This window comes from Xiphophorus hellerii, chromosome 17 (assembly GCF_003331165.1).
Source record: "Xiphophorus hellerii strain 12219 chromosome 17, Xiphophorus_hellerii-4.1, whole genome shotgun sequence".
NCBI classification, from domain to species: domain Eukaryota; kingdom Metazoa; phylum Chordata; class Actinopteri; order Cyprinodontiformes; family Poeciliidae; genus Xiphophorus; species Xiphophorus hellerii.
In genome coordinates, this window is record NC_045688.1 from 20,532,751 (window position 1) to 20,556,224 (window position 23,474).

Below are 23,474 nucleotides of genomic sequence, written 5' to 3' on the forward strand. Positions count from 1 at the left end.
ATGTTAATATTTGATACAGTAGCCTTTGTTTGCAATTACAGAGGTCAATTGTTTCCTGTAGTTTTTCACCAGGTTTGCACTGCAGCAGGGATTTTGGCCCATTACTCCACACAAATCTTTTCTAGATCAACCAGGTTTCTGGGAAGTCACTGAGAAACATGGAGTTTGAGCTCCTCCAAACATTTTCTATGGGGTTTGGGTCTGGAGACTGGCTAGGCCACTCCAGAACCTTGCTATGCTTCTTATGGAGCCACTCCTTGGTTATCCTGGCTATGTGCTTCCGGTCATTGTCATGTTGGAAGACCCAGCTATGACATGAAAGGTTAGCAGTTGTTCAAATGCTTATTTACAGCAGTAAATAATAAATTATTTAAAATATCATACATTGTGATTTCTGGATTTTTTTGTTTTTGATTATGTCTCTCATAGTGGGCATGCACCTAAGATGAAAATTTCAAACCCCTCCATGATTTCTAAGTGGGAGAACTTGCGAAGTCAAAGGGTGTTCAAATACTTATTTTCCTCACTGTACTTCAAGGTTAATGTTCTGCTCATGCACATACGTAGATCAGAGATGATTTTTACCTAAAGCTCTGTAATGCTCTCTTAAAAATTGTTAGAAAGATTCTTCATGGATCTAAGCAATATTTAAAACATTCTTGGTCTTTAACACTGATTAACTACATGTGGTGTATGTTATTGTGCAACCTTCACAGTCAGTGGAGGAAAAGTGTTAATGATAAAGCAGGACACCAACTCTAGATCGAATTTTATTGCAGAAATTGGACGATGATGGCAACAGTGGCTATTGTCTCTTTGGTAGTCAGAGAGCCCAGCATCCTCACGTCTGTCAGACTGAACAGCTGTGGCTACTATGCAGTAATTTACCACCATGAGCATCTGAATGTGTTTTGTGAATGACTGAATGTAGCTTGGAGGGCTTTGTGGTCTTATGGACTTGAAAAAGTGCTATACAAGTGTAGGTCTTTTTTCCAAGTCTGTGCTGTTGGTTATCTATTTAACACACTAGTCTTACTTATTAGAAGTAAAATAATCAGTTCACAAGCTCCAGTGTTTCCTGAGGCCTGCAACCAAATGTCATAGTGGATACAGAAATGCAGTTGCATTGGATGTAATTTGGTAGATACAGAACAGAGAAGTTCTAATACAGAAATGTTATTCTACTGAGCAGTATGTTTGTGGTCTAGATAGTATATGCACTCTGTTCTTGGTCTGAACTTCTTTTCCTTGATTTACGGCATTCTTACAGCATGGTATAAAGGAAATCAACCTGTGGTTCTGCTGAGATTCTGCAGAGGTGTTGAGGAAGCCCAGATAACTTTAATAATCAAAATTGACTTCTGGTCCTTTTTGAGATAGACCATCTCAAAAAGATGGACCATCTCTAATGAGATGAGATGACAAGCATCTCATGTATCCTGTAATATTATTTTGTTTAGAACTCATGCAGCAAATACTGACATTATGGTTTAAAAACAAAAAAACAACCAAAAAAAACAAACATTGTGGGATATAGAGGAAATTGAATGACTGAAAAATATTATCCAAGCTTAATATAACGATATCTATGCAGCACTGGGAGAGACTAAATTCAACTTTTCTGAATTTTTCTGAGGCTTCAAGTACACAAAGTGTATTTGAGCTAAAAATGCAAATTTTTCAAGTTCTATACCTTGTTACTGGAAACTGGCCCATTCCTTAAGAGACCTTAAAGAAACACACTGCCACAGTTCCTACGGGAGTCTCTAGTACAGTGGTTCTTAACCTGGGTTTGATCGAACCCCAGGGGTTCGATGAGTTGGTCTCATCGAACCCCTGGTTCCCCTGGCGGAGCCTCTGCCGTACACAAGGTAAAGACACACTTGTGTAAAGTCGTGATGACACGCCCCGCTTGGCCATCACTTGCTGCAGAGGATCATGTTACGTTGCTCGGCCAATCAGTGCTGCGAGGAATTTAGTGCACGCAGTATCAGCGGCTGTCGTAGTTGTACGTCGCGTGGTTTCTTTCTTAATATTTTAATCCATACTAAATATGTCAAGCAAAAAAAGAAGAAAATGAACGGACTTTGCTCTGAAGATGCAATTGCTAAGGTGAAGCCACGCCTCTCTGAAGCCACGCCTCTCTGAAACCACGCCTCTCTGAACTGGTCTCCCAAAGACAACAGCAGAAGTCACACTGATTTGCAGGTATGTCATTTGTGCAATACTTTATTCTGGCCCCAAAAAAGTATTTTGTGGATTCAAAACGACAAAAAACAGATTAAATTTAAAATAAAAAAAATTAAGTCATTAAAAAAATTTTAATTCTTTGAAAAAAATCCAAATTTATTTTTAATTAGTAAAATAGTAAAAAAAATATTTGGGGGGCTGAAATTCTTTCATGGGGCCGAAATATTTTTTGGGGGCCAGAATAAAGTAATACTGTAACTTGCTGTGAGTTCATGGTTTTGTTCTTTGAGCAAAGTGACGTTCATGCACGGCTCATTTTGTGCACCAGCAAAAAAACATATACCTATGTCTTGAATTTGGAAAAAAAATATTTATTTTATTTATCACTAAAGAAGGGTTCGGTGACTGCACATATGAAACTGATGGATTTGGTACCTCAAAAAAGGTTAAGAACCACTGCTCTAGTAGCTGTAACAAGTGTCCAAACTTCCTGCATCTTGAAAGACTATCAATTACCATCTGTCAGTTTCACAATGCTTTCATATTATGGGATCTTCTCATAATTAGGCTCAGCTACCCAATGTTTAAATAATTAAACAAAAATAAAAAGATAAGAACAAAGTAGATGTTGTACAGAAAGTTTTAATGCTTATTTGTCTGATGCATTGTCACTTTGAGTCAGGAAGAAACGGTAGACAATGCGATCCTGACAAATGCTGTGCCCTTGGGTATTTATTACAAATGGTGACAAACCAAGTGGTGTGTGACTCTTTGTCTCACACTGTATTACATTGAACAACAGGAGCTTCTGATTGATACAGTTTTTCAACAATAACTTCCTTTATTTCAGTCTCTGGGAGTCTACAATAAATAGCAATAAGTTAGTATAACCCATGTCTCTTTCTCAGAGAAAAGCTTTAGCAAGTGTTATCTCAAGTTTCATCTTATAAAGATGAAACTTTGTTCATGTCATAACAATTTATTTATTCTCAATGATACCATCATGTTAGCATTCATCCTACATACAGTATGTCAATCTGATTTTCAGCTTCATCTAAAATTTTTGTCTGATTTTTGCTTCTTACTCTTTTTTCCACCATTTTCTGCTTTCTGCTCCTCATCCACATGTTTTAGTTCATTCACTTTTCTGTGTGCTTTCTTGACATATTTACATGAGTTCAGTCCGTCACTCTGCTTCCTCTGAGCAAAGACACTTTTGTCTGGCCTCAGTCTCCTTGAACGTGACCTTTTTGTTTCTCCTGGGGTCAATCCAGGAGTTATGGATGACCACATTGTTTGGTGTTGGTTCTGCTTCCACTACAGACACCACCCTCTTTTTCATCTTACTTTTGAGAACTTTCTGGAACTTTTGCCGAGTGAAGGCATATAAGAGGGGATGAAAGATGGTGGTTCCGTATGCCATTACCAGAAAACCAAGCCGAAGGCGTACAGTCAGGTCACTGGGACCATTACTGAGTATGATTGTGTTAAGGACAGTTATTGGGGTCCAGCACAGAAGGAATGTAGAGATGATCAGAAGAGACATCTTAAAAACTCGTTTCTGTCTTTCCCTTCTCTCTCGATGGCGCTTCACCGCTCTTCTTAGTGCAATTATGACAGATACGGATGTCCGCATGCCTAAAGGTGCATTTCCACTGCCCTTGCCTGCGGTGCTGCTCTGTGAAGCTTCTGTAGACTCTGCTTGTGTGGCAGTGCTCAAAGATATGTTGTTTTTGCTCTTTTGCTTTTTCTTGGGTAAATTGTGTTGAAAGCGTGTTCCAATGCGAATGTTAAGTGCCTGAAGGATCTTGTAGTAAGTTACCAGCATTACCACAGCTGTGAAAAAGAATATGGGGATCTGTGCTAGCAGGTGGTAGTATAAACCTAGCTCTGAGTAATATTCACTCATCTGAGAGACTTTCACTATTGCAGTCTGGTTTACAAAATCTGTACCAGATCTGATGAAGAAACCCACTTCCATGAACGGAACCAAAAAACTGAAAAAGGATAGAGCCCAGATGGATCCCAGCAGAGCCACAGCTCGACCCATTGTTAGCACACGGTTTGCTGGTCGAACTGAGATATCATAACGGTCCACAGTGATGGCCAGGACATTTGCAGCAGTGGCCACACTTGCAAATGACACACAGGCCTCATGGAAGCAGCTGATCAAGGCCGTGTCTGTTTCCAAAGGAAGTAGGATGACCACAGTTGTCAGCGGAATGCAGCCTACACACACCTGGAATATTAAAGGAATTCATGTTACATTCTGAATATAACAGTTTTTTTAATCTCAGGTTTGTTAAAAACAGTGGTACTGGAAATAACAACAAATAGTAAATGCCTGCAATTGTATAGCGCTTTATCAAGTCCTAGGACTTTTAAAGTGCCTTACTGTACTCTACCATCTGTCATGCACTCATTCATGCACACATTCACATGCTGATAGTGGTAGGTTACATTGTATCCACAGGGGCAGACTGACAGAAAAGAGGTGTCTGACCGGCACCTGCAGGTGAGGTGTCTTGCCAAAGGTTTGAATGAGCAACCCACTAATTACACAACGAAATCTGACATCCTGAGCCAAAACTGAACAATAAGAGGGGCTTTGGAAGAAATTAAACTAACTGGAAAGGTTATCAGTTTTATGCTAATCATTGTATTTCGCTGGTGCTCAGCTAACTGTACATAAGCAGTAAAAGGTTGGATAAACTAGATTCCTGTATTACAGAAACAGTCAATCAGAATTGTCCACTTTTCCCATCATTGGTGATCATCAGGTCTATTCTCCCCACTCTGTTTCATAAAAAAATATCCATACTGTCACTGATTAATGAATATAAAAAACGATAAACGAATGGATTGTGAAGCTGCTTCCCTCCTATTTATAGATTAATTTCCAGTTGTATGTTTCTCTTCAATGAATCAGGTTCAACTGCCTTTTCAGCCATTTTACATGATTGGTATGACTAATGAGTTTGGTATTTGTCCAAAGAAACATGCATTCCTCAGCCAATTCATTGGGTACACCCTTCTAGTACGGGATTCATATTGATGATAATACTCAGGTAAGCCATGGGGTTTAAAAAATGCTCACTTATCACTTTAGGCTTTAGGCTAAGAAGCCAAAAGTGCACCAGTAGAATATCCCTCTCACAATGTAGGATGGATCCATGCTTTCATCTTTTTTCCTAATTCTGACAGGCTATAGCATTGGTAGGCTTTGCCTTGCGATGTGAGTGGATTGCTTTGCTTTCCACTTTTGCTTCTCATGCAATGCCTGGAATTCACCTATTGATCTAAACGTAATAAGGTTTAGAACAATAAACCTTAATATATATATATATACTGTATATACAGTACAGACCAAAAGTTTGGACACACCTTTTAATTCAATGAGTTTCCTTTATTTTCATGACTATTGGCATTGTAGATTCACACTGAAGGCATCAAAACTATGAATAACACATGTGGAAATATGCACTAAACAAAAAAGTGTAAAACAACTGAAAATGCCCCTTATATTCTAGTTTCTTCAAAGTAGCAACCTTTTGCTGTGATTACTGCTTTGCACACACTCTGCATTTTCTTGATGAGCTTCAAGAGGTAGTCACCTGAAATGGTTTTCACTTCATAGGTGTGCCCTGTCAGGTTAATAAGTGGGATTTCTTGCCTTATAAATAGTCATGAAAATAAAGAAAACCCATTGAATTAGAAGGTGTGTCCTAGGCCTGTCACGATAACAAATTTTGCTGAGCGATTAATTGTCTCAAAAAATTATTGTGATAAACGATAATATTGTTTGAAGACCTTTTAACACTGATGTAATGGAAATAACGTAATAATGCATGCGATTTCCTGCCAAAGATAGATACACTTTATTTTCAAAAGAACACTTAACACTGCAACTGATAAACAAAATAAACAAAACAACCAAAAACAAAACTAAAATGGATTCTTAGTCTCCATTAACAAAAAACGCACTTGAAAAAAAACTAAACAACATAAAGCCAAAGTGGAAATAAATACTGCATTCAACCAAAAAAGTAAAGATTATGGAGTGTGTATATTATGTTGCCCTTCAGTAATAATTAGATTTAAATAGAGAAGATGGGCACATCGACTACCTGATGCAATAGTTCACACTACATGATTTTTTGCTCCTATTTTCCCCCTTACAACAATCTTAGAACGTTGGTCTTTCTAAGATTGTGTGGTGTGTTACGGTAGATCTCGTTGCCGCTCCGATCTAAATCAAGGGTTTTTCCCCGACTGGGATCGTTAACGCACCCTGTTGAATGTGACAGGTAGCCAATCAGAAAGCGCGGAGTCTTCTCCTGGCTTTCTGCGGGGAAATTACGGAGGGGAATCCCAAACAGCTGACACGGCGGAACCCGAAGTCCAGCGGACATTGGAGATGACATGTGGAAACAATATTAATGTTTATTCAACATGCAAAGAATATAGAAATGACAAGGGGAGGAGTTGGAGCGAAATTGCTACCGCAGTTGATAAACCCGGTAACTTTTCAGCTGTTCTTCGTTAACGTGACGTAAATAGGTTATAATGATTTTCATTCAGTCAGGACTTTACGCTGACACTAGCCACATGCATTGCAGGTAGATTGTAGTAAAGCATTGATTAATGCCTGGTTTTAAAATTAGTTAACTGAACTTGTAGTCATTATTTTGTGCCCATTGTTGGACACCACAGGGCAGGACCGAACCCGATGGAACCGTTATAGCTAGGATTTCTGTTGGCTAATGTGTGATCTCTCAGGTTTTGAAAATGGGCCGACAATCGGGCGACAGCGCTAAGATCCTGTCGTGTGCGCTGGGCTTTACACTAAGGAAATGAGGAAAGGAGGAGGCAGTGGAGATCACCGGAGTTTAGTCTTTTTTCGTTCAGTGTCATCAACAGAAAGAGAAAAAGGTCAGAAGAGACGATAATGCCGATAATTAAAATGACGTCGGTAGTTTTAATTTATCGTACGAGTAATTGGTTTATCGCGACAGGCCTAGTGTGTCCAAACTTTTGGTCTGTACTGTATATATATTTATATAAATATATATAAATAATATATATTTATTTATATATTTAATCTTCCGTTACTGTTAATGTGGCCTGAACTGTAGCGCACTCCCATGATACAAATATCAAAAATTGCGGCTCAATCTCGGCATCTGGACTATTACTTCAGATACCGTTTTTGACTTACTTTGTAGAGGCAATGGTGGCAAAGGTGGTAGGAGTTTGTCCTGTAGTTGGTGGGTTGCCAGTTCAAGTCCACGCTTTGTTTGTCTTTGTTGTGCTGGGCAAGACACTTCAACTACCTTGCCTGCTGGTAGTGGTCATCGTAACTGTGCTTACAATCTTGTAACTTCCCAGCATCAGTGTGTGAATGATGCTGCGTGAATGAGAATGACTGATTTCATTGTAAAGCTTATTTGAGTGTCCAGAAATACACTATATAAGTGTTATGTGATTACTTGAACAAGTTGTCTTTAACATGTGTGGACAGGCAACCCTAATTAAGTGGATGGTAAATACATTTTGGTATATCTCTACAGTAGGATTTGAAGGAAACTTAAGTTTGCACTAAATTCAAAAGTTTATTTAACATAGCTGATGAGATGGAGAGATGATTTGACAATGTAATATAGAAGGAAGTGATAGTGATTTTGTTGTGAAGGGGGATAGGTTAGCAGCTGAAATTTTAATCTTCAACCATTGAGGTTAATGCAAAAAATAAAAAGTATAAACTAGTGGAAGTGAGAACTCACCAACACATCCACCACATGCAGGTTCATAGTGATGACATTGGAAACGGAGCTGATGAGGTTCTGTTTCATGCAGTAGAGGACCAGCACCGTGAGATTGGAGCTTAGACCCAACACGACTTCCAAAACCAAAAAGCTTGTCAAGGAAACCTTCCAATAGAAATCACAGAAATGTTGTTGTGCTGTGAAAAAGTACAGTATTCAATTTTTCTATGACTGTGTTATCTGAGCAGTCTCATGCTATTATCGACATTGTTTCCTGAGAAAAGGCTTAAAGGAGAACTGAAAAGTGTTTTTAAACATAAGGTTAAAGAAAATCATAAGATATTCTTGTAAAGTTTTTTTTAATCACTGTCTTTTTTATTGAGTTTTTTTTTCCTTTAGTACATACAGTTTGTGAGTACAAAGAAGTGTATCTAACACATAAATAAAATAATACACACAGAGAAAATAATCCCTCCAAAGTAATCCCATTTAGCCCACCCAGGTCACTGCCTAGTGGGTCCACTAGTTAAAATCTGCTTTATAATACTGAATTGCATTTTATAATACTGTATTTTCTGTGATGCCAGACAATGAGATGAAACAACAAGGGGCTTTATACGTGATTTTTGTGCCATATAGGTTTGGGCTACATACAATTGTCAGAATAGAAATTTCTATAAATGCACTAAATCCATGAATTGTACTTGCAAGCCAAAGCAGTGCTGATAACCAGAATCCCAATCTGAAGCGTTTTCATTCAATTCTGGACATCCAGTTCAAGTTCAGGTTCATACTGCTATGGTTGTATATCATTTACTCCCATAAAGTCTTCTGGCATTTCTTCATTTTTAAAAAAGGCCTCTTCTACCATTTCCACTAACTAATAACCAAACAGTAACTTTAGTGACTAGCCACGGCAAAGTGCATGTCATGAACCCAGGACAGAAGCAAACGTAACGGTGGGCCAGAATCATCCCACTTTGGCATTTTTTGACAAAAATGCTAAAAATAAGTTAAGTTTTAAAGAACTTATTTTTCAACATCCTTGGAATGTTTTATTGAAGTGTTTCACTAAATAATATTTATGCAATATCAACATTTTGAGATTTGATTTAATTTCCCCTTCAACTCTATTGCATTAGCCAAGCTAAAAGAATACCTGGAAGCTGATCGGATGAATGGCCTCAGACGAAGTTCGGTCAAGGTCATGGAGGTTAGGTGTGTCCTGCACAGTCATGTTGCTCATCGTAGCGACAGAGATCAGGACTGCAGCTGTGTGCATTGTCCTGCCAGTAAGAAGTCACCTGGAGAGAGGTTTGCACACAAATAATGCTTTGATTAGATGTGGAAAAACTTCACACCACATTTTTTCTCTGGTGATCTTGTAGCATGTAGTGTGCCAGGGTCGCAGCTACTTGTATTAAACTAGTTATCTTTCCTTTTCCTAACATAACTATAGCTCCTTAGCTTAAAGAGTGAATCAGTGTTGTGTCCCCACTTCATAACCTATGTTAAATTGGCTCTTCAGGTTATTTCACAAAGTTATCATTGCTCCTATCTCATTAGCTTTTCCCCCATAAATGTAATTGTGTCGAAAACCCAAAAAGTTGTAAGCTGTTCTTATAGCGGTGAAAAATCACGTATCTCTTTGGGCATGTTTTTACTAGATACTTTTTTCTATTTTCTTAAACCATACCTTTCACATAATTTTTATCAGTTAGATGTTTTAGATGTGATGCTGTCAGCTATGGCTGATGCATTTTTGTGTATTTCTATCCAACAATTCCTCATAATTGTACAGTCCCAGCATATATGCCAGTGGTTGGGTTCTGTATTTCCACATTGCCTTCAGCATTTAGGCTCCCCCCTGGTACAAGAAATGTTCTGTTTCGGTGTTCTAAAAAATCTAAGCAGGCATTTCCATTTAAATTCTCTCCATGAGTACGAATTGGTACATCTCCAAACTGTCATGCAGTAACTGTTCCATTCTTCTTCTGTGATTTCTATTTTACTTTCCTTTTCCCATTTTGTTTTCACATATAAAGTTCAATGTGTTTCAATACCTTTTTTAGATTTTGCCTGATATTCAACTAATGGTCATTTTAACAGTTCAATGACTGCAATCAGTGACTGTAAAACAGCTGAAACACTGGTTTCTTTTAAATCTCAACTAAAAACCCACCTGTTTAGAATTGTATTTGAAATGTAATCAATTACAAATTTATTGATGGTACTTGACTTAATGATTGATTCTATATTACTTTGTGTTTCTGTGTTTGTAATGATGTAAAGCACTTTGAAATGCCTTGCTGCTGAAATGTGCTATACAAATAAAATTTGATTGATTGATTGATTGATTGATTGATTGATTGATTGATTGATTGATTGATCAAACAAAAATAACAGGCAAAGGTCTGGCTACTTTGGAGGAAAAACATAAAGAAATGAAAAGTGGTTTAAAGATTTTCTTCAGAAATGTACTTTGCATAATTTAAAAGAGAGATCCGTTTAGGTACAAATTCAGATTTAAAAGCATACCAACGTTTGCATGTTGTTGGAGACAGACTTTTTAAGCTTTAAAGTTAAATTCTTTTCAAAACTAATAAAGAACACTAGCTTTGATTCTAACTTCCTCCCATGCCACCACATGTTTAGTGTCACAGTTCAGATTTGGACTCCACTGTCCAAATCTGGACAACACAGTCCAAAGTACCATCTATAGAAATAGATGGAGCTATGCAAAGGCAAAATGGTATTCCTTTCCAGGTATAATTACCTATTTTGAATGCTTCCTGGTTTTGGGTTACAGCAGGGTAACTATTCTGTGACATCGGCCTGCGGACAGTTCATGCACACAAACAAAGCATGTAGTTTAACTACATCTAAGACTGTGTTCAGGATTACAGGCCTGGGTTACCATTAGGTTTGGGAGTAGAGCTGCACAATATCATTGTATGCAATACAGTAGATATGTATTGCAAGAAATGCCTTGGCTGCCTGTATCCAGATACTATGGGAGTGAAATTCTAAACGTTTGTGTTGATCATCAGTTTTGTAATCTGAATAAGAAGTTTGTTCCGGTTTTCATACACACAAAGACAAGATTACATAGCAAAATCAGGAGAATCGCAAGTGCAATGTATTGATTTATATTTGATGCATTTTGTGGTATGTTTTATTGTTTTTTAACTGAGATATTTTGTCTTTTAGTTTTTATACTTGCTGTAACATCAATTGACCATTTGGGACACGAGTAAATATGAATCTGAATCAATAAATTTAGCATGTCTGCCTTCATGAATATGTAAAATATTTGCTGATCACCAAAAGGCGCAAAATACTAGGTGGAGGAAATGCAAATGTATTGACTTACTAACCTTAAAGTGATTTATTAAACCTGAACCAGATTGCCAAATGCTGTTTTTGCATCTATATTTAACACCTTTGAAAAGTAGGCCATCGTTTCTACGTTTGTTTTACCACAGTGTATACTAATTTAAATTAATATTATTATTATAGTATCATCATTCCGTTTGCTTGTGATACCTTCCTTCAGGGGGACATCGGCTAAGATAACGCTGCCATTAGCTGATTGTTCTATCTCCTGCTATTAACTTTGAAGACGGCCATCAAAATTAATCAAAAATAATTCTGCAGCATTTTATCTGTTTCTTCTGCATTCTTGTCGTTTTGTCTTCTCAATCCCCCAGTGAGTGAATGCTGCAAGCCTACGACTTAATGCAATTTGCTAGATTTCCTAAGACAGAAACTTTTTAATAACTGGTAACTAGGATCAATTGGAATTTATGTGTGATTGAACTGAAATTATTTTTTTGTAAAGTGCCTTGAAACGACATTTGTTGAGTTGTCACTGTATAAACTAATTTAATTGAATTATTATTGTCCCATTATTATTATGACTTTCTACTTTATTTTTTTTGCTCTCTGACACTCTTCATGATGGCAGCCAGTGCCACACCAAAATCGTCATTTAAATAGGCCGATCTTCACCACTGTTGCTCCTATAATCAATTACGCAGTCAGTCTTTGTAGATCATGATTGACTGATCTACAAAGACTGTAGACACGTCCACTTTCTTCATGCACTTTGCCGCTCCTTATTTGTAGTCTTTGTAGCTCAAACACCATATTTCTGGAATATATTTAGTTTTAAGATCCACTGGGTAATCAGGATTTAACAGATGTGCAAAAAAGTTATATTTATTTTAGTTGCATCTTTTTGGTTTGTTGTTCTTAAGACTATAGTTGTATGTTTAAGCATTGCTGGCAATGTCTTATGGTAACATATAATTACTCAGTGATATTTTACATTTCCTGTCAACTTAACATCTTTTAATCCAGAAACATGGTGGCCCGCTGATGGACCGCCTCAGATCATTTGGCTTAGCAAGTTTTCTGGGGGAAACCTTGAACTTTGTTTTCAATGTTTCTTGCTATGGCATTTTAAAAAACACATATGTGGGTCTAAATATGAGGAAATATAATGAGATTTTGTGTAATGTTAAGTTATGTCACATTTTTAAAGTGTGCATATGGAAATTTATTTCACCCCTATTTTGTGACGAAGGATGTAATGTTCAGTTTTGGGTGTGTTTGGATGAAGTGCGTGTCCTGACTTCACAATCTTTTATCATTTTCACTTGTTTCAGCTTTAGGTAACTCATTTTGAGTTCAAACGTAATAGCCTGAGGGCTACATGTGTTCAGATAAGAATTAGCTCAATCGGAAATCAGGTCAGGCTACTGACCGTACAACAGTTCCTCCCAGGGCTGACAGGGTGTCTACATTGTACCCAGGATTAAGTAATATCAGTGGGTAGTGGTGTTGGGCAAAAACAATTTCCGTTTAATTATTGTCTAAAAAATTACAATAATGACAATAAAGACAGCCTTTATAATGTAATATGACAGTTTTCTTCAGTTTTCTTCTTCAGTTTTGTAATCTGAATTGTTCATATAAAATTGTATTGTGATAATTATTGAAATTGTTCACGAAACATCTAAAAAATCCATGGCAGCCTGGTTTTGCTTTTGCTCCTCTTTTGTATGCTTAGTGTCCATTTTATAAGAAAATGAATTTGAAGTGTTATTTACTTAATGTTGATTATGTAATCTGATGTTTAATGCAGGCAAGATATCTACTTGATAAGTTTCCCACACAACTCCATCTCAAAAATCATCCACATAATGCATTAATAACATCAAATTTTTGAGTTGCTATAACAATAGGTATAAAAGTAAGTCTTTGAAAGCAATATTTAGTCACAAGACAAGTGTCATATGTCATGTGTCTACAATTAAACACCAAAAATCATTAATCTTTTTTTTATTTTTTTATTTTACCAACATGTTATTTTCTAACAGGGAGACTTCAGTCTAATGTAGAATCTGTGAAGGGACCTAAAGACTCAAGTGATGGCAGGGAGGTCTTCCAACCTGCTAGTTGGAGCTCATCACCAAACATTTAGAGCAGGGGTGTCCAAAGTGGGTCCTCGAGGGCCGGCATCCTGTGTGTTTTAGTTCTCTCCCTGGTTTAACGCACCTGGATCAAATGATGGCTCATTAGAGGCCTAAGAAGAACACTGACATGATGAGAAGGCTGTTTCTACCACCTGGGAGAGAACTAAAACATGCAGGATGCCGGCCCTCGAGGACCCACTTTAGACACCCCTGATCTAGAGTAAACAGTAAAAAAGCCAGTCCACCAGGGATATGAATAAATTTGGGTTAACCTGTCCAAAGAAAACTTCGAAGAATTTGAATTGGGGTGTAGACTTTGACTTCTGAAAAAACAAAGGGTTTTTCCATATTAATTTGAAATTTAATTTTAAACCTTTTCATGCATCAGAAATATTCTCCATCACATTTTGACCCTTTATACTTGGAAAATGTGAACAATACTTATTATTATTATTATTATTATTATAAAGTTTGACATCTTTGCACTGTCCTGGTTTTTCTGTTGAATCAGTAAGTCAGACACCAGAACACTCTGAGGAAATCTTGGTTCCCTTGTGGTTTGGACTGAAGACAAGTAAACACAGGTGTGATATCAGTCTTTGACTCACCGCTCCCTCCCATTACTGTCCTCTCGGCTCAGCTGTCACAGTTGCCACAAGGATCCTACTGGAGCATGTCACGTCATCCCACTATGTTGTGACTTTATGAGGTCACTTCCCATCATGCCCCTTGGATTTACAATGGCCTTTCTTTATCAACTTAATATAATTACTAAAAAATACAGAAGTGTTTTTAGTGATCTTTACATTTGGGGATAATAGATATTCAAGTGTAAGCAGAAGCAGCACACACCCACCGCTCATGTGCCTTGCAGCATCAGTGTGGTGCACTAAGATCAATGGCTTCTTTCATACAAAGCTCAATCTTGTCATTGTGCCTTTGTGCTTGAACTGTTTTCATCTCCCGGGGAAAATAATGACAGTTTCATAACAGTCCTTCTTTGCTCTACCAATAACTATTATCCTTTCAGAGTTGTCTATCTGGACATCCTTATATTTACCTCTTTCAAGTGTAAAAAATTCCAGAGAACATCAAAGAGAAAAAAATTACAAGAAAAACTACCACCAAGAGGGAATGCAACTTTGTGTGGTTTCTCCAGTGAGCTCAAAGCAATTTCCTCTTCAGATCCCTTAAGTCCAAACATGGAACCAAAGGCTAGATATCCTGATGTACGTCATGGCAAGACCTTTTAGAACATTCAAGTCTCCAGTGCCCTTCATTCTGGACATCCTTAATACTTTATAAATGGTTGAAGTGCCTGTGAGGGAGGCAGCGAACAGGCATGTTCCCCAGTCATCACTTCCCCTGAGGTTATCTTCTGCTCCCATTCAGATTCTGTGGAGACGAGGAAAGAAAGAAATCTTTGGGTCACCTTGAAGTAGATTATTATCCTGTGGTCTGGCTGTTGGATCACATGCGTATAGTCCAATTAAAGCTCAGCCATCATTCCCTGATAATTAGATGCCTGACTGTGAGTGATTACAGAGTTGTTTGTGTGTATGGAGAGTGTCCGTTTAATCAGTTTTAGTTGCCCTGCTCTGAGTCTTTGATGCTTCTCATCATATGTTGTTCAGCAAATGAGCAGCGAAAACTGAGAACTACTTGTCTGCAGACTGTCTCAGAGGAATGTATTATACATTTACTGACTAACTTAAACATTTAAATGTGATTTTTTTTTTTATTGTTCAGAATTACTACTTATACATTTTCTTCTATTTTTAAGCATTTACTACATTCCCTAATAAAAATGTGGGTATAAAGTATAAACTGGAATAAATGTGAAAATCAGAAATATTTCTTTCTTTTGGGGTGACCTAATAAATCTTTTATTTAAATGACTTTAAATGCATTCCAAAGCAATCTGTCAAAATGTTTTAATAGGTGTAGGATTTGAATTGTGTAGCATCTCAGCTTGTGTGGCCCATAGTTGCCATCCTATATCTAAGTTATCCCAGGTAGTGAGAATAAGGACGGCCATCTCTGGGCTAGGATTCTCCCTCCCAAGTTCAGGTTGTGGGAGACAGAAGAATGGGACATGTGGAGGTAAGCAGCTGGAATTCGACCCACAAGACCTCTTATCCAGGGAAGCTTCAACACAGTTAGCTGCTACGGAGCCAATACTAGGCCTACCTAACATTTTGTGGCTAATAAATTGAATACTCAATGAGAAAAAAAAACCCAACTAGTGCAGTCAATAGGGCACTTTCCCTATCATTGGCATTTAACCTAACTTTTAGTTAAACTTATCTTTAATGTAACTTTTTTTAATGTTGCACAGTGTGTGACAGTAAAAGTGAATCAAAGTCCATGCTATTGGTTGATGAATAAAAATGATGGGGATTCTTTGTTTTGAGGCATTTAATAGAACTTCAGAAAAAAGCTCACTTTTACAGCAGCCAGTGTTTGAACTCTAAACTGAAATTGAAGCACTAGTTTCTCCAGCTGTTGGAGAAATATTATTTTTGACACAAAGCATTTGTTTAGCTCACCAGCAGTAAGAACTACTTCAGCCTGTTTAGTTTCCAGCAGTGTGAGTGGTCCAAGTCCGAGAGGTTGTCTCTGTGAGACTTGACTGTTCTGGGAATTATCTTGTTCAGTTGCTCTTTTTTAAATAATCATTGTGTAAAAACCTGGTTCAAATGTTCAACCTGCCAACATGTGTTTTTGCTTAACGTATATTTTTGCAATGGCTTCTTGCCGCACATGCAAACCAGCAACAGCGTTCTTGTAATTGACAAGCGTTAGTTTACCTGAGAAGTACGATCTTTCTGTGTGAAGCTTTGTCATCTGTCACCAAAGATATCCTGCTGCCCACAGGTAATGCTGAGCTTTAGCTTGTTTCCCCATCAATGAATCGTCTGAGTACACTGTTGAATCCCTTCAGAATGTAAAATTAAAGAGCAGAAAGCATACAGCAAGAGAGGCTAGAGCACACAATAAAGACGCTGCTGCTGTTCCTCTCCTCTCCTTTCCTCTCTGTGCTGTGTTTCTTTCTGTCTGTCTCTCTGTCATGCTTTTCCTGCCTCCAGCAGCACTCCCCACTCATCTATCACCTCCTCCTCCTCCTCTTCCTCCTCCTCCATTGGCTGTTTGTAGTGATCTTTTTCTGTTTTCTCCTCTATACCTAAACGCTTGACTATTTGGTCTCAGAGCAGATTTAGCTCATTTTTATACTCCTATAAATTTTTTATTCAGGGCTTTCTGGGTTGTCTTCATCACTGCGTCCAATCCACCCGTTGTTTTTTGGTTTTTCCATAGTAATATCAAATTACATTTTTATGACTTGATTTAAAACATCTGACATAAATGTTCTCTATGGCAATTGTAATGACCATATGCATTCTGTCAGGACTTTGGCCACTCCTCCATTGTTTGTGTTTGCATAGCACCTGCCGGATGGTGCTTGCCTGATTGCTCCAATCTGGCTACCATTTGAGCTGTTAAAGTTGTCCTTATTGCCTGCCGAGTGTATCTGGAGTGAAGCTTGTCAGTGGACTAATTAGGGTGCTTGGCAGTGGCATGGCAACAATGGCACAGCCAGGCTAAGCAAACACAGACTGATAGATCAGAATTTAGATTCTGTTGTCCTCCACAATTCATTTTTCTCTGTGTGCAAAAACAAGAAAATAAATTGTTCAGGTGCTTACAATAAATACATACAGATTAAATTGTTCAAAGAAATTAATATTATAAGTAGTTTATTCAACATTCTGTGACATTTCATTGCATCTTAAAAATATAGCTGAGTCCCAGAATTCATACATTTACACATTCATAAATTTAAGTCTACTGAAACTGGTTAACTGAAGAGCGTCACTGCTACTCTTAAGCCAATCTTCTTTTTAGATTATTTTTTTTCAGCACTAGAGACCTTTATTAGCAGTTGCCATCCGGGAAATGGGTAGCAAGAAAATCAGGAAAGAGATGCAACAAAGATCCTAGAGTCAGGAATTGAACTCAGGATGGTGGCGTCAAGAACCACAGACTCTGCATGTGGGGCACTCACTCTGCCTCTCATCTTAAGCCACTCTTGAATAATTTTATGATGTCTTATTTTCTGCTTTTGTTAGTCTTAGTTGTAGTATTTAATTCTATGTATATTCTGATTTAATTTGTGTTGCATATTATTCTGTTCTTCAGTCTTGAGAATGACAAAGTGGAATCAGCAGGTCAGACCTCAAAGAAAAGCAGTAATTGATCATCGCATCTCTCGTCTCAGCAGACTGTTCAGTGTCTTTCCTCATTTCTGACTAGTTTTTGCTAAATGTTACTCTGTGTTCCAAAATCTGTAGATATCAATTAAATGAAGCATCAGTCAAGGAACCATCTCACAATTTGGTACTACAACATTCTTCATAGGAGTGGAGTGTGTTATGATTGGAACTTTGATGGTGGCAGATGGAAGATCTACAGTACTGAGAATACTGAGTGGGTTGTATAACACATTATTGGTATATTACTAACCTATCATACAAATTGGGTTACTACAACCAAATGTGTCATTTGCAGTTCTTAATGTTAGCAAACGCCTTAAGTTAAGTTAAGTTTATTATTTTCTACTCACTTTTTTAAGTGTCTTTTGGATTTTTTAGCCATCGTGCCACTGATTGTTGTTCCCCTGCTTAGTTCAGTGCTTTCTTGGAAAAGTGGGACTATTTCTTGCTAAGTGTAGAATTGTCCTCTTTTGGACCACAAGGCAAACTACACTAGGAACATTCAGCTGTTCAGAGATTTGTGCCCTTTGGTTGACTGATAACTAATAATGCTACTAAAAATAATTTTATTTATTTTTTATAACATTTTTATTGAGAAAGCACTTTACATCACAATGATATAATTATATTGATTTCATTCTCATTTTTACACTCAGTTTTCATACTTTTTTCCTTGACAGAAAAATAAGAACAACAAAAACACAAAACCAACAAAAAACAACCACTAAAAAATAATTTTACCTCCAAGATTATCCTGCAGGTGGACAAGAACTTTCTTTCTCTCCTGCTAATTTGAAGCATGCCAGTGTATATGGGAGGCTGAGATTATTGGTAATGTGAGTCACTGCATTCTCAATTCATTCCCTTACTACATAGAGTAAGGCACATCTGTGCCAGAGCTCTGCCTATGCCCTGGGAAATGTCTCCTCATAACCAGAGGTCTGTGTCTTCTCCTTTTGGCGTGCATGACTATGCACAGCATTGTGAGCAGTGAGCACATTATGACACAAATCAGAAAAGACCAACTCACACAAAGACTTCTTCACAGAGCTCAGCTGTTCCATCTTTATATCTGCTAGGCTTGGTAAATAGCCAGTAGCTTTGGACAGATTGCTTTTGAATATGTGGTGTCTGCACAATACTTCAGTCCTTCACCTGTATAAGAATAGTATATCTTTCTTCCTTTGTGTAGGTGTACTATAGACCTGAAATGTAAAAAGAATCGATTCAGATGCTACAATTAGCAGAAAAAAACATCATCAAACTATTTAATGCAAGACAACTTTAGGGTTTTTTGTTGTCTTTTCATTCTGAATTATTTGTGGTGGCCAATTCTTTCATCTTCTGATGAGCTTTATGGAGATGTTGATTTCCTTTTACAGAAGGTTTAGGTACCAACCCGTAGTGCCAAAAGTACTAGTGCCTGCTTTAGTCACCATGGTAATGCCAGCAAACTGGGTTGACCTAAACCACACAGAGAATCTCAGGGCTGTTGTCAAGTAGTCCATTGGCCAGAGGCCAAAGTTTCACGTTTTGGTCCACTTCAGGAGGAAAATGAAACATCAGAACCAACAGTTCAGACGAGCTGAAGACTGTAATTAAATAACATAGTCTTCCTGAACGCCCCAGCAGAACCACAGGCTGGTCTGTTCCATGCCACATTGGATTGATGCAAGAATTGATGCATTTGAAGCCTTTCACAAGTGCTAAGTGCAGCTATTGTACAATACATGGAGGACTCGGTGTTACTAAGAACATTTCATTTTTATTGGTCGGTCTGTTATATTTTCTGAGAAACAAAATTTGGAGTTTTCATTAGCTGTAAGTCTGAATCATCAAAATAAAAGTAAATGCTTGGGCACATAACTGTATGGAAGGAATCTTTAATGAGTGTAACTTTCTTGGAAAAAAAATTCTGAAACAACATTTGCATGCTATTCTGAGCTAAGATCTATAAGCTGCTTTCTGTGTATTTCTTTGTTAGAATTTCAGCTTTCTCTGCCTCAGTGTCACACAGACATATACACAACACTTTCACCTGTAGCCAAGTGGTGTAGGACACACTCAGTGGGACCTTAATGTTTTAGCTGCTCACAGCTCTAGCTGGAACCTGACCGGTTTTGGGCCGAACCTTTGAAATAACCAGGTTTATCTTGTAAGTTGTTTTGAAGTTTGGTTTTGAACCTATTATTTCTGGTAGTTTCCATTTGAATTAGTATTTGTTTGTTAGTTTAAAATTTGAATTAAGACACATGAAGACAAGAAAGTTGTCCTAATATTTAACTAATCAACCATCATTTTGTGTTGATGTCAGATCTTCTGTAGTTTACTTATTAAGTTGGAAAGTTGGAACATGAATTGAATGGCTACAAATTTCAACTTTTTATAAATGTCAACATTTTACAGCAGTGAGATATTATTCTGACATATTTTTTACATGTATATCATAAAGTTGTTGAAAACAAAGTTAGTTAAAATTCATGTCAGTGAGGATTGACTTACATAAAATATATATATATTTTACATGGACAGATCATTTATTAAGTGAAAACTTCAAACATATTTTCTTTTTGACCATCATGATAGGAGGTTGTACGGGTTCTGTACAATTCTCCCATTATTAATTTTTTTAATCATGTCTATTGTTCATATTAAAACTGACATTGCTTTAGTTTTAAGTCCTGTGCTGCATATTACTTTTGGACGCCAGAACTTTGCTTCTGTGTATTTCCAACCTCTTGTTTTTTTACCTGACTTGCAAGTGCAGGGAAGTGTACTGTCAAACATTTTCAGATGAGAGAGGAGTGATCCCCTTTTTGAGGTTCATTTGCATTTAATCTTTTTTCTTGTGAAATTCTGTGCTATGACGCTACCAAAGAGCACCAGTCATCTTAATGCAGCAAAGTTTAATCTGAGTCAGTTTTCTACTTTAATTTCAGCCATGTGACCTGCTGAAACCTCAAATTATTTTATTTTATCTAACCTTTATTTAACCAGGTGAGTTATTAAGAACAAATTCTTAGCTGCAATAGTGACCTGGTGTAGAGGAAAGAACAAAGCTGTTGGTGTAGCAACCAGACTGTACTTTAAGCCAGAACTGGGAGTGTACAGTATACTTAGAAATATCAGTATACAGCCAAACCAGTTCCATGATTGACTCGGCTCCCTTCAGTTTCTTTTCTGTTAACCCACAACAAACATCATCTCAAACCGTTATTGCAGTTGAAAAAAATCAATCATGCAAACAGACCCAAAGTCACTGATGACCCCAGAGTCCACGTTTGACATGTACCCCTTTGTAATGGACAGATCAGTGGTATTGCTGAACCATATCAGCTGCGAGTTTAGTCTACTACTCCAACATCAAAAATAGGCCCGATTAGGGCATGGAAGTGGTGCAGGGATAAAGCGTGACCCATGTAAGGAGGCCTTAGTCTTCAATGTGGCTGCCGCAGGTTTGAGTCCCGGCCTGATGATCTTTACTGCATGTCTTCCCCTTCCTTCATAACTCACTTTTCTGTCTGACAACTTTCAAATAAATAACTCTTGTAAAAAAAAAAAAAAAAAAAAAAGGCTAAAAGGTTGTAGATTACCGTAGTAATACTCACCGGCTTGTTGCTTAGTGTCTGTTATTCACATTGTAATAGTGTGTCCATGTTCTGGTCTGCCTGGCCTGCTGTCCTCACACACACCACCTCATGTATTGCTGCATGAACATTCAGGTTTCTCTCTTTTCTGGTTAAAGTTCTAATAGCATAATGCTTGTTAGTTAACAACAGCATCAATGTTAATTTTAGCAGTTTGTCTATGATGCTACATTTTCAGATGCTCATTGTTTAATAGACATTGTTTAATAGGCTCATTATACTGGTGGAATACAATCAACTGATTGTCCACTGCAACATTTTCCTGCGAGTTGGGCCAGTATATATGGGCCAGTTTATACCATTCCAGACGGTATAAAGCTAGAGTGACAGTAGGTGGAGAAACAATGCAGGGGAAAAAGCAGTTGAAATGTTTAACAGGCTGTCAGAAGTGCTATGTGCTTCTTTGAAATAAGTGTTGTTGACAAATCTGTCAAGCTGACTTGTCCTGCTGTCATCTTCTCTGTCAGCAGGATGAAATATGATAATTTAATCACAAAGAAGACATGTTGATGAAGTACCAGAGTATTATTTGAACAATAGTTGACTAAACATTTTTGTACAAGTACACTTTACAGTTTGAAGATGTAAATGCCTGGTTCTCAAATTGTCCCTCTACAAATCTGGGTCAAGTTTGGTTTTTTTTTCTTGAAAGGGTTAAACACTATCAATGCATAAAAAAGTGCATTTTTTATGCATTTTTATGAAAGATCATTTATTTATATAAATGATCTGGCCTCTAAAAGGTTCCTAATTTAAGCAAGTCCTGAAGTATAGAAAACATAGGCTGCTCAGTTGAAGGTTTCTTTCTGTGAAAAGGAAGCTAGTTCTTCCCACCGTCACCTTATTCTTCTTTAGGAGGAGGAATTGCTCCACAGACAATGACTGGCTGATATCAACTGGCCATATCAACTGGACCTTCTTCCTTATTTATTTATAAAGCCCCATTCAAACACAAAGCAAGGAAAAGAGTTTTAGAGGAAATTGAACAAAAGACTTAAAGAGTTTTAATAGGTGTACCGTCCAAGTGTCTGTTTGGGTGCATCTTGCATGCAGAACTGCCTTAATTCTGTATCATATAGATTCAACCAAAGTGTCAGGCATATTCCTCAGACATCTTGCTCCATATATTAACGTGATATTGTCTCACAGTTGCTGGTCTGTCTTCTGTGCATTCATGATGTAGTCCCACTCCCACTACATCCCAAATCCAGATCCTTGGACTTGGATCTGGTGAGTGTGGAGAACACTGGACTACAGTGAACTCACTGTTGTGTACTACGTAGATATGATCAGAACTTTGTGACATGTTGCATTGTCCTACTGGAATTAAGCATCAGAAGATGGGTCCACAGTGGTCATAAACTGATGGGCACAGCAATGATACTCAGGTAGGCTCTGGCAGGGTTAAACGATGCATAGTTGGTACTAATGAGTCTAGAGTCTACGATGAAGATACTGTTACCACCACCAGCTTGAACTGTTGATAGACGATTGGATTGATCCATGTCTTCATGTTGTTTACACCAGATTCCACATAACAGCAATGATTTTTCCAACCTGCTGTTGGTGAGCCTGTTTGAATTTTAGTCTCAGCTTCTTGTACTTTTCTGACAGCAGTGGTACCAGGGGCCTCATGTATAAAAGAGTCTGCAGTTTTCACAATAAAACTTGGCGTACGGAAAAATTTAGGAAAGTGCAGCACACAAAAAAATTGGATGTATAAAGAAGAAGAAAATTTGTAATAAAAAATTGCCCCACAGATGCATTTCATTCGCTTCGGCACACAGACGTTACATCTTTATGAGACAAAAACTGAGGAAAATTATTATTTACATTCGAGTGAGGTCTTCACATCCTTTGATTTTTATTTTCTTTATTTTGCGTGCTTGTTAGCTTATTGTCTGAGGATAAATGCGGTTCAGTTTCATCATTTACATTGAAACAATAAAATATTAAAATCATGAAAAAACATTGGGTTTGATGCTTCTTGGTCTAAAAAACACTGAATGTAGTCAGATTTCAGTGTATTTAAGTGAGTTTTGACGCTTTATAGTTTGTTATTGTCCACAGAAAAGGTTTGCGTGGCTGCCACACGTTTTCACAGCAGGTCAAAAGCTT

The 23,474-nt window shown here is 37.5% G+C and overlaps 2 protein-coding genes and 1 long non-coding RNA gene across 7 annotated transcripts in view; 1 reads left to right on the forward strand and 2 right to left on the reverse strand.

Annotated features, from left to right (window-relative positions):
- cog5 (component of oligomeric golgi complex 5) overlaps positions 1 to 23,474 on the forward strand; it is a 68,396-nt gene that overhangs the window by 10,785 nt on the left and 34,137 nt on the right. The gene's annotated exons all lie outside the window — the stretch shown is intronic.
- LOC116737108 (uncharacterized) lies at positions 2,495 to 11,838 on the reverse strand. The gene is made up of 3 exons (XR_004342738.1): positions 11,828 to 11,838; positions 10,836 to 10,843; positions 2,495 to 2,649 (listed from the first exon to the last, which is right to left on the reverse strand). It is a non-coding gene; the product is annotated as an uncharacterized LOC116737108 (long non-coding RNA).
- On the reverse strand, positions 2,813 to 16,504 carry LOC116737099 (G-protein coupled receptor 22-like). 4 transcript variants are annotated; one of them, XM_032590095.1, is made up of 6 exons: positions 16,246 to 16,504; positions 14,292 to 14,830; positions 14,044 to 14,206; positions 9,115 to 9,259; positions 7,974 to 8,120; positions 2,813 to 4,429 (listed from the first exon to the last, which is right to left on the reverse strand). In XM_032590095.1, the coding sequence occupies exons 4-6, from the start codon at positions 9,235 to 9,237 to the stop codon at positions 3,377 to 3,379; spliced, it is 1,323 nt and encodes a 440-aa protein (XP_032445986.1). In that variant the 5' UTR covers positions 9,238 to 9,259; positions 14,044 to 14,206; positions 14,292 to 14,830; positions 16,246 to 16,504; the 3' UTR covers positions 2,813 to 3,376. The 4 variants fall into 4 exon arrangements, with proteins under 4 accessions (XP_032445986.1, XP_032445987.1, XP_032445985.1 ...); XM_032590096.1 differs by lacking the exon at positions 14,044 to 14,206 and having other exon boundaries at positions 14,496 to 14,830; XM_032590094.1 differs by having other exon boundaries at positions 14,044 to 14,830.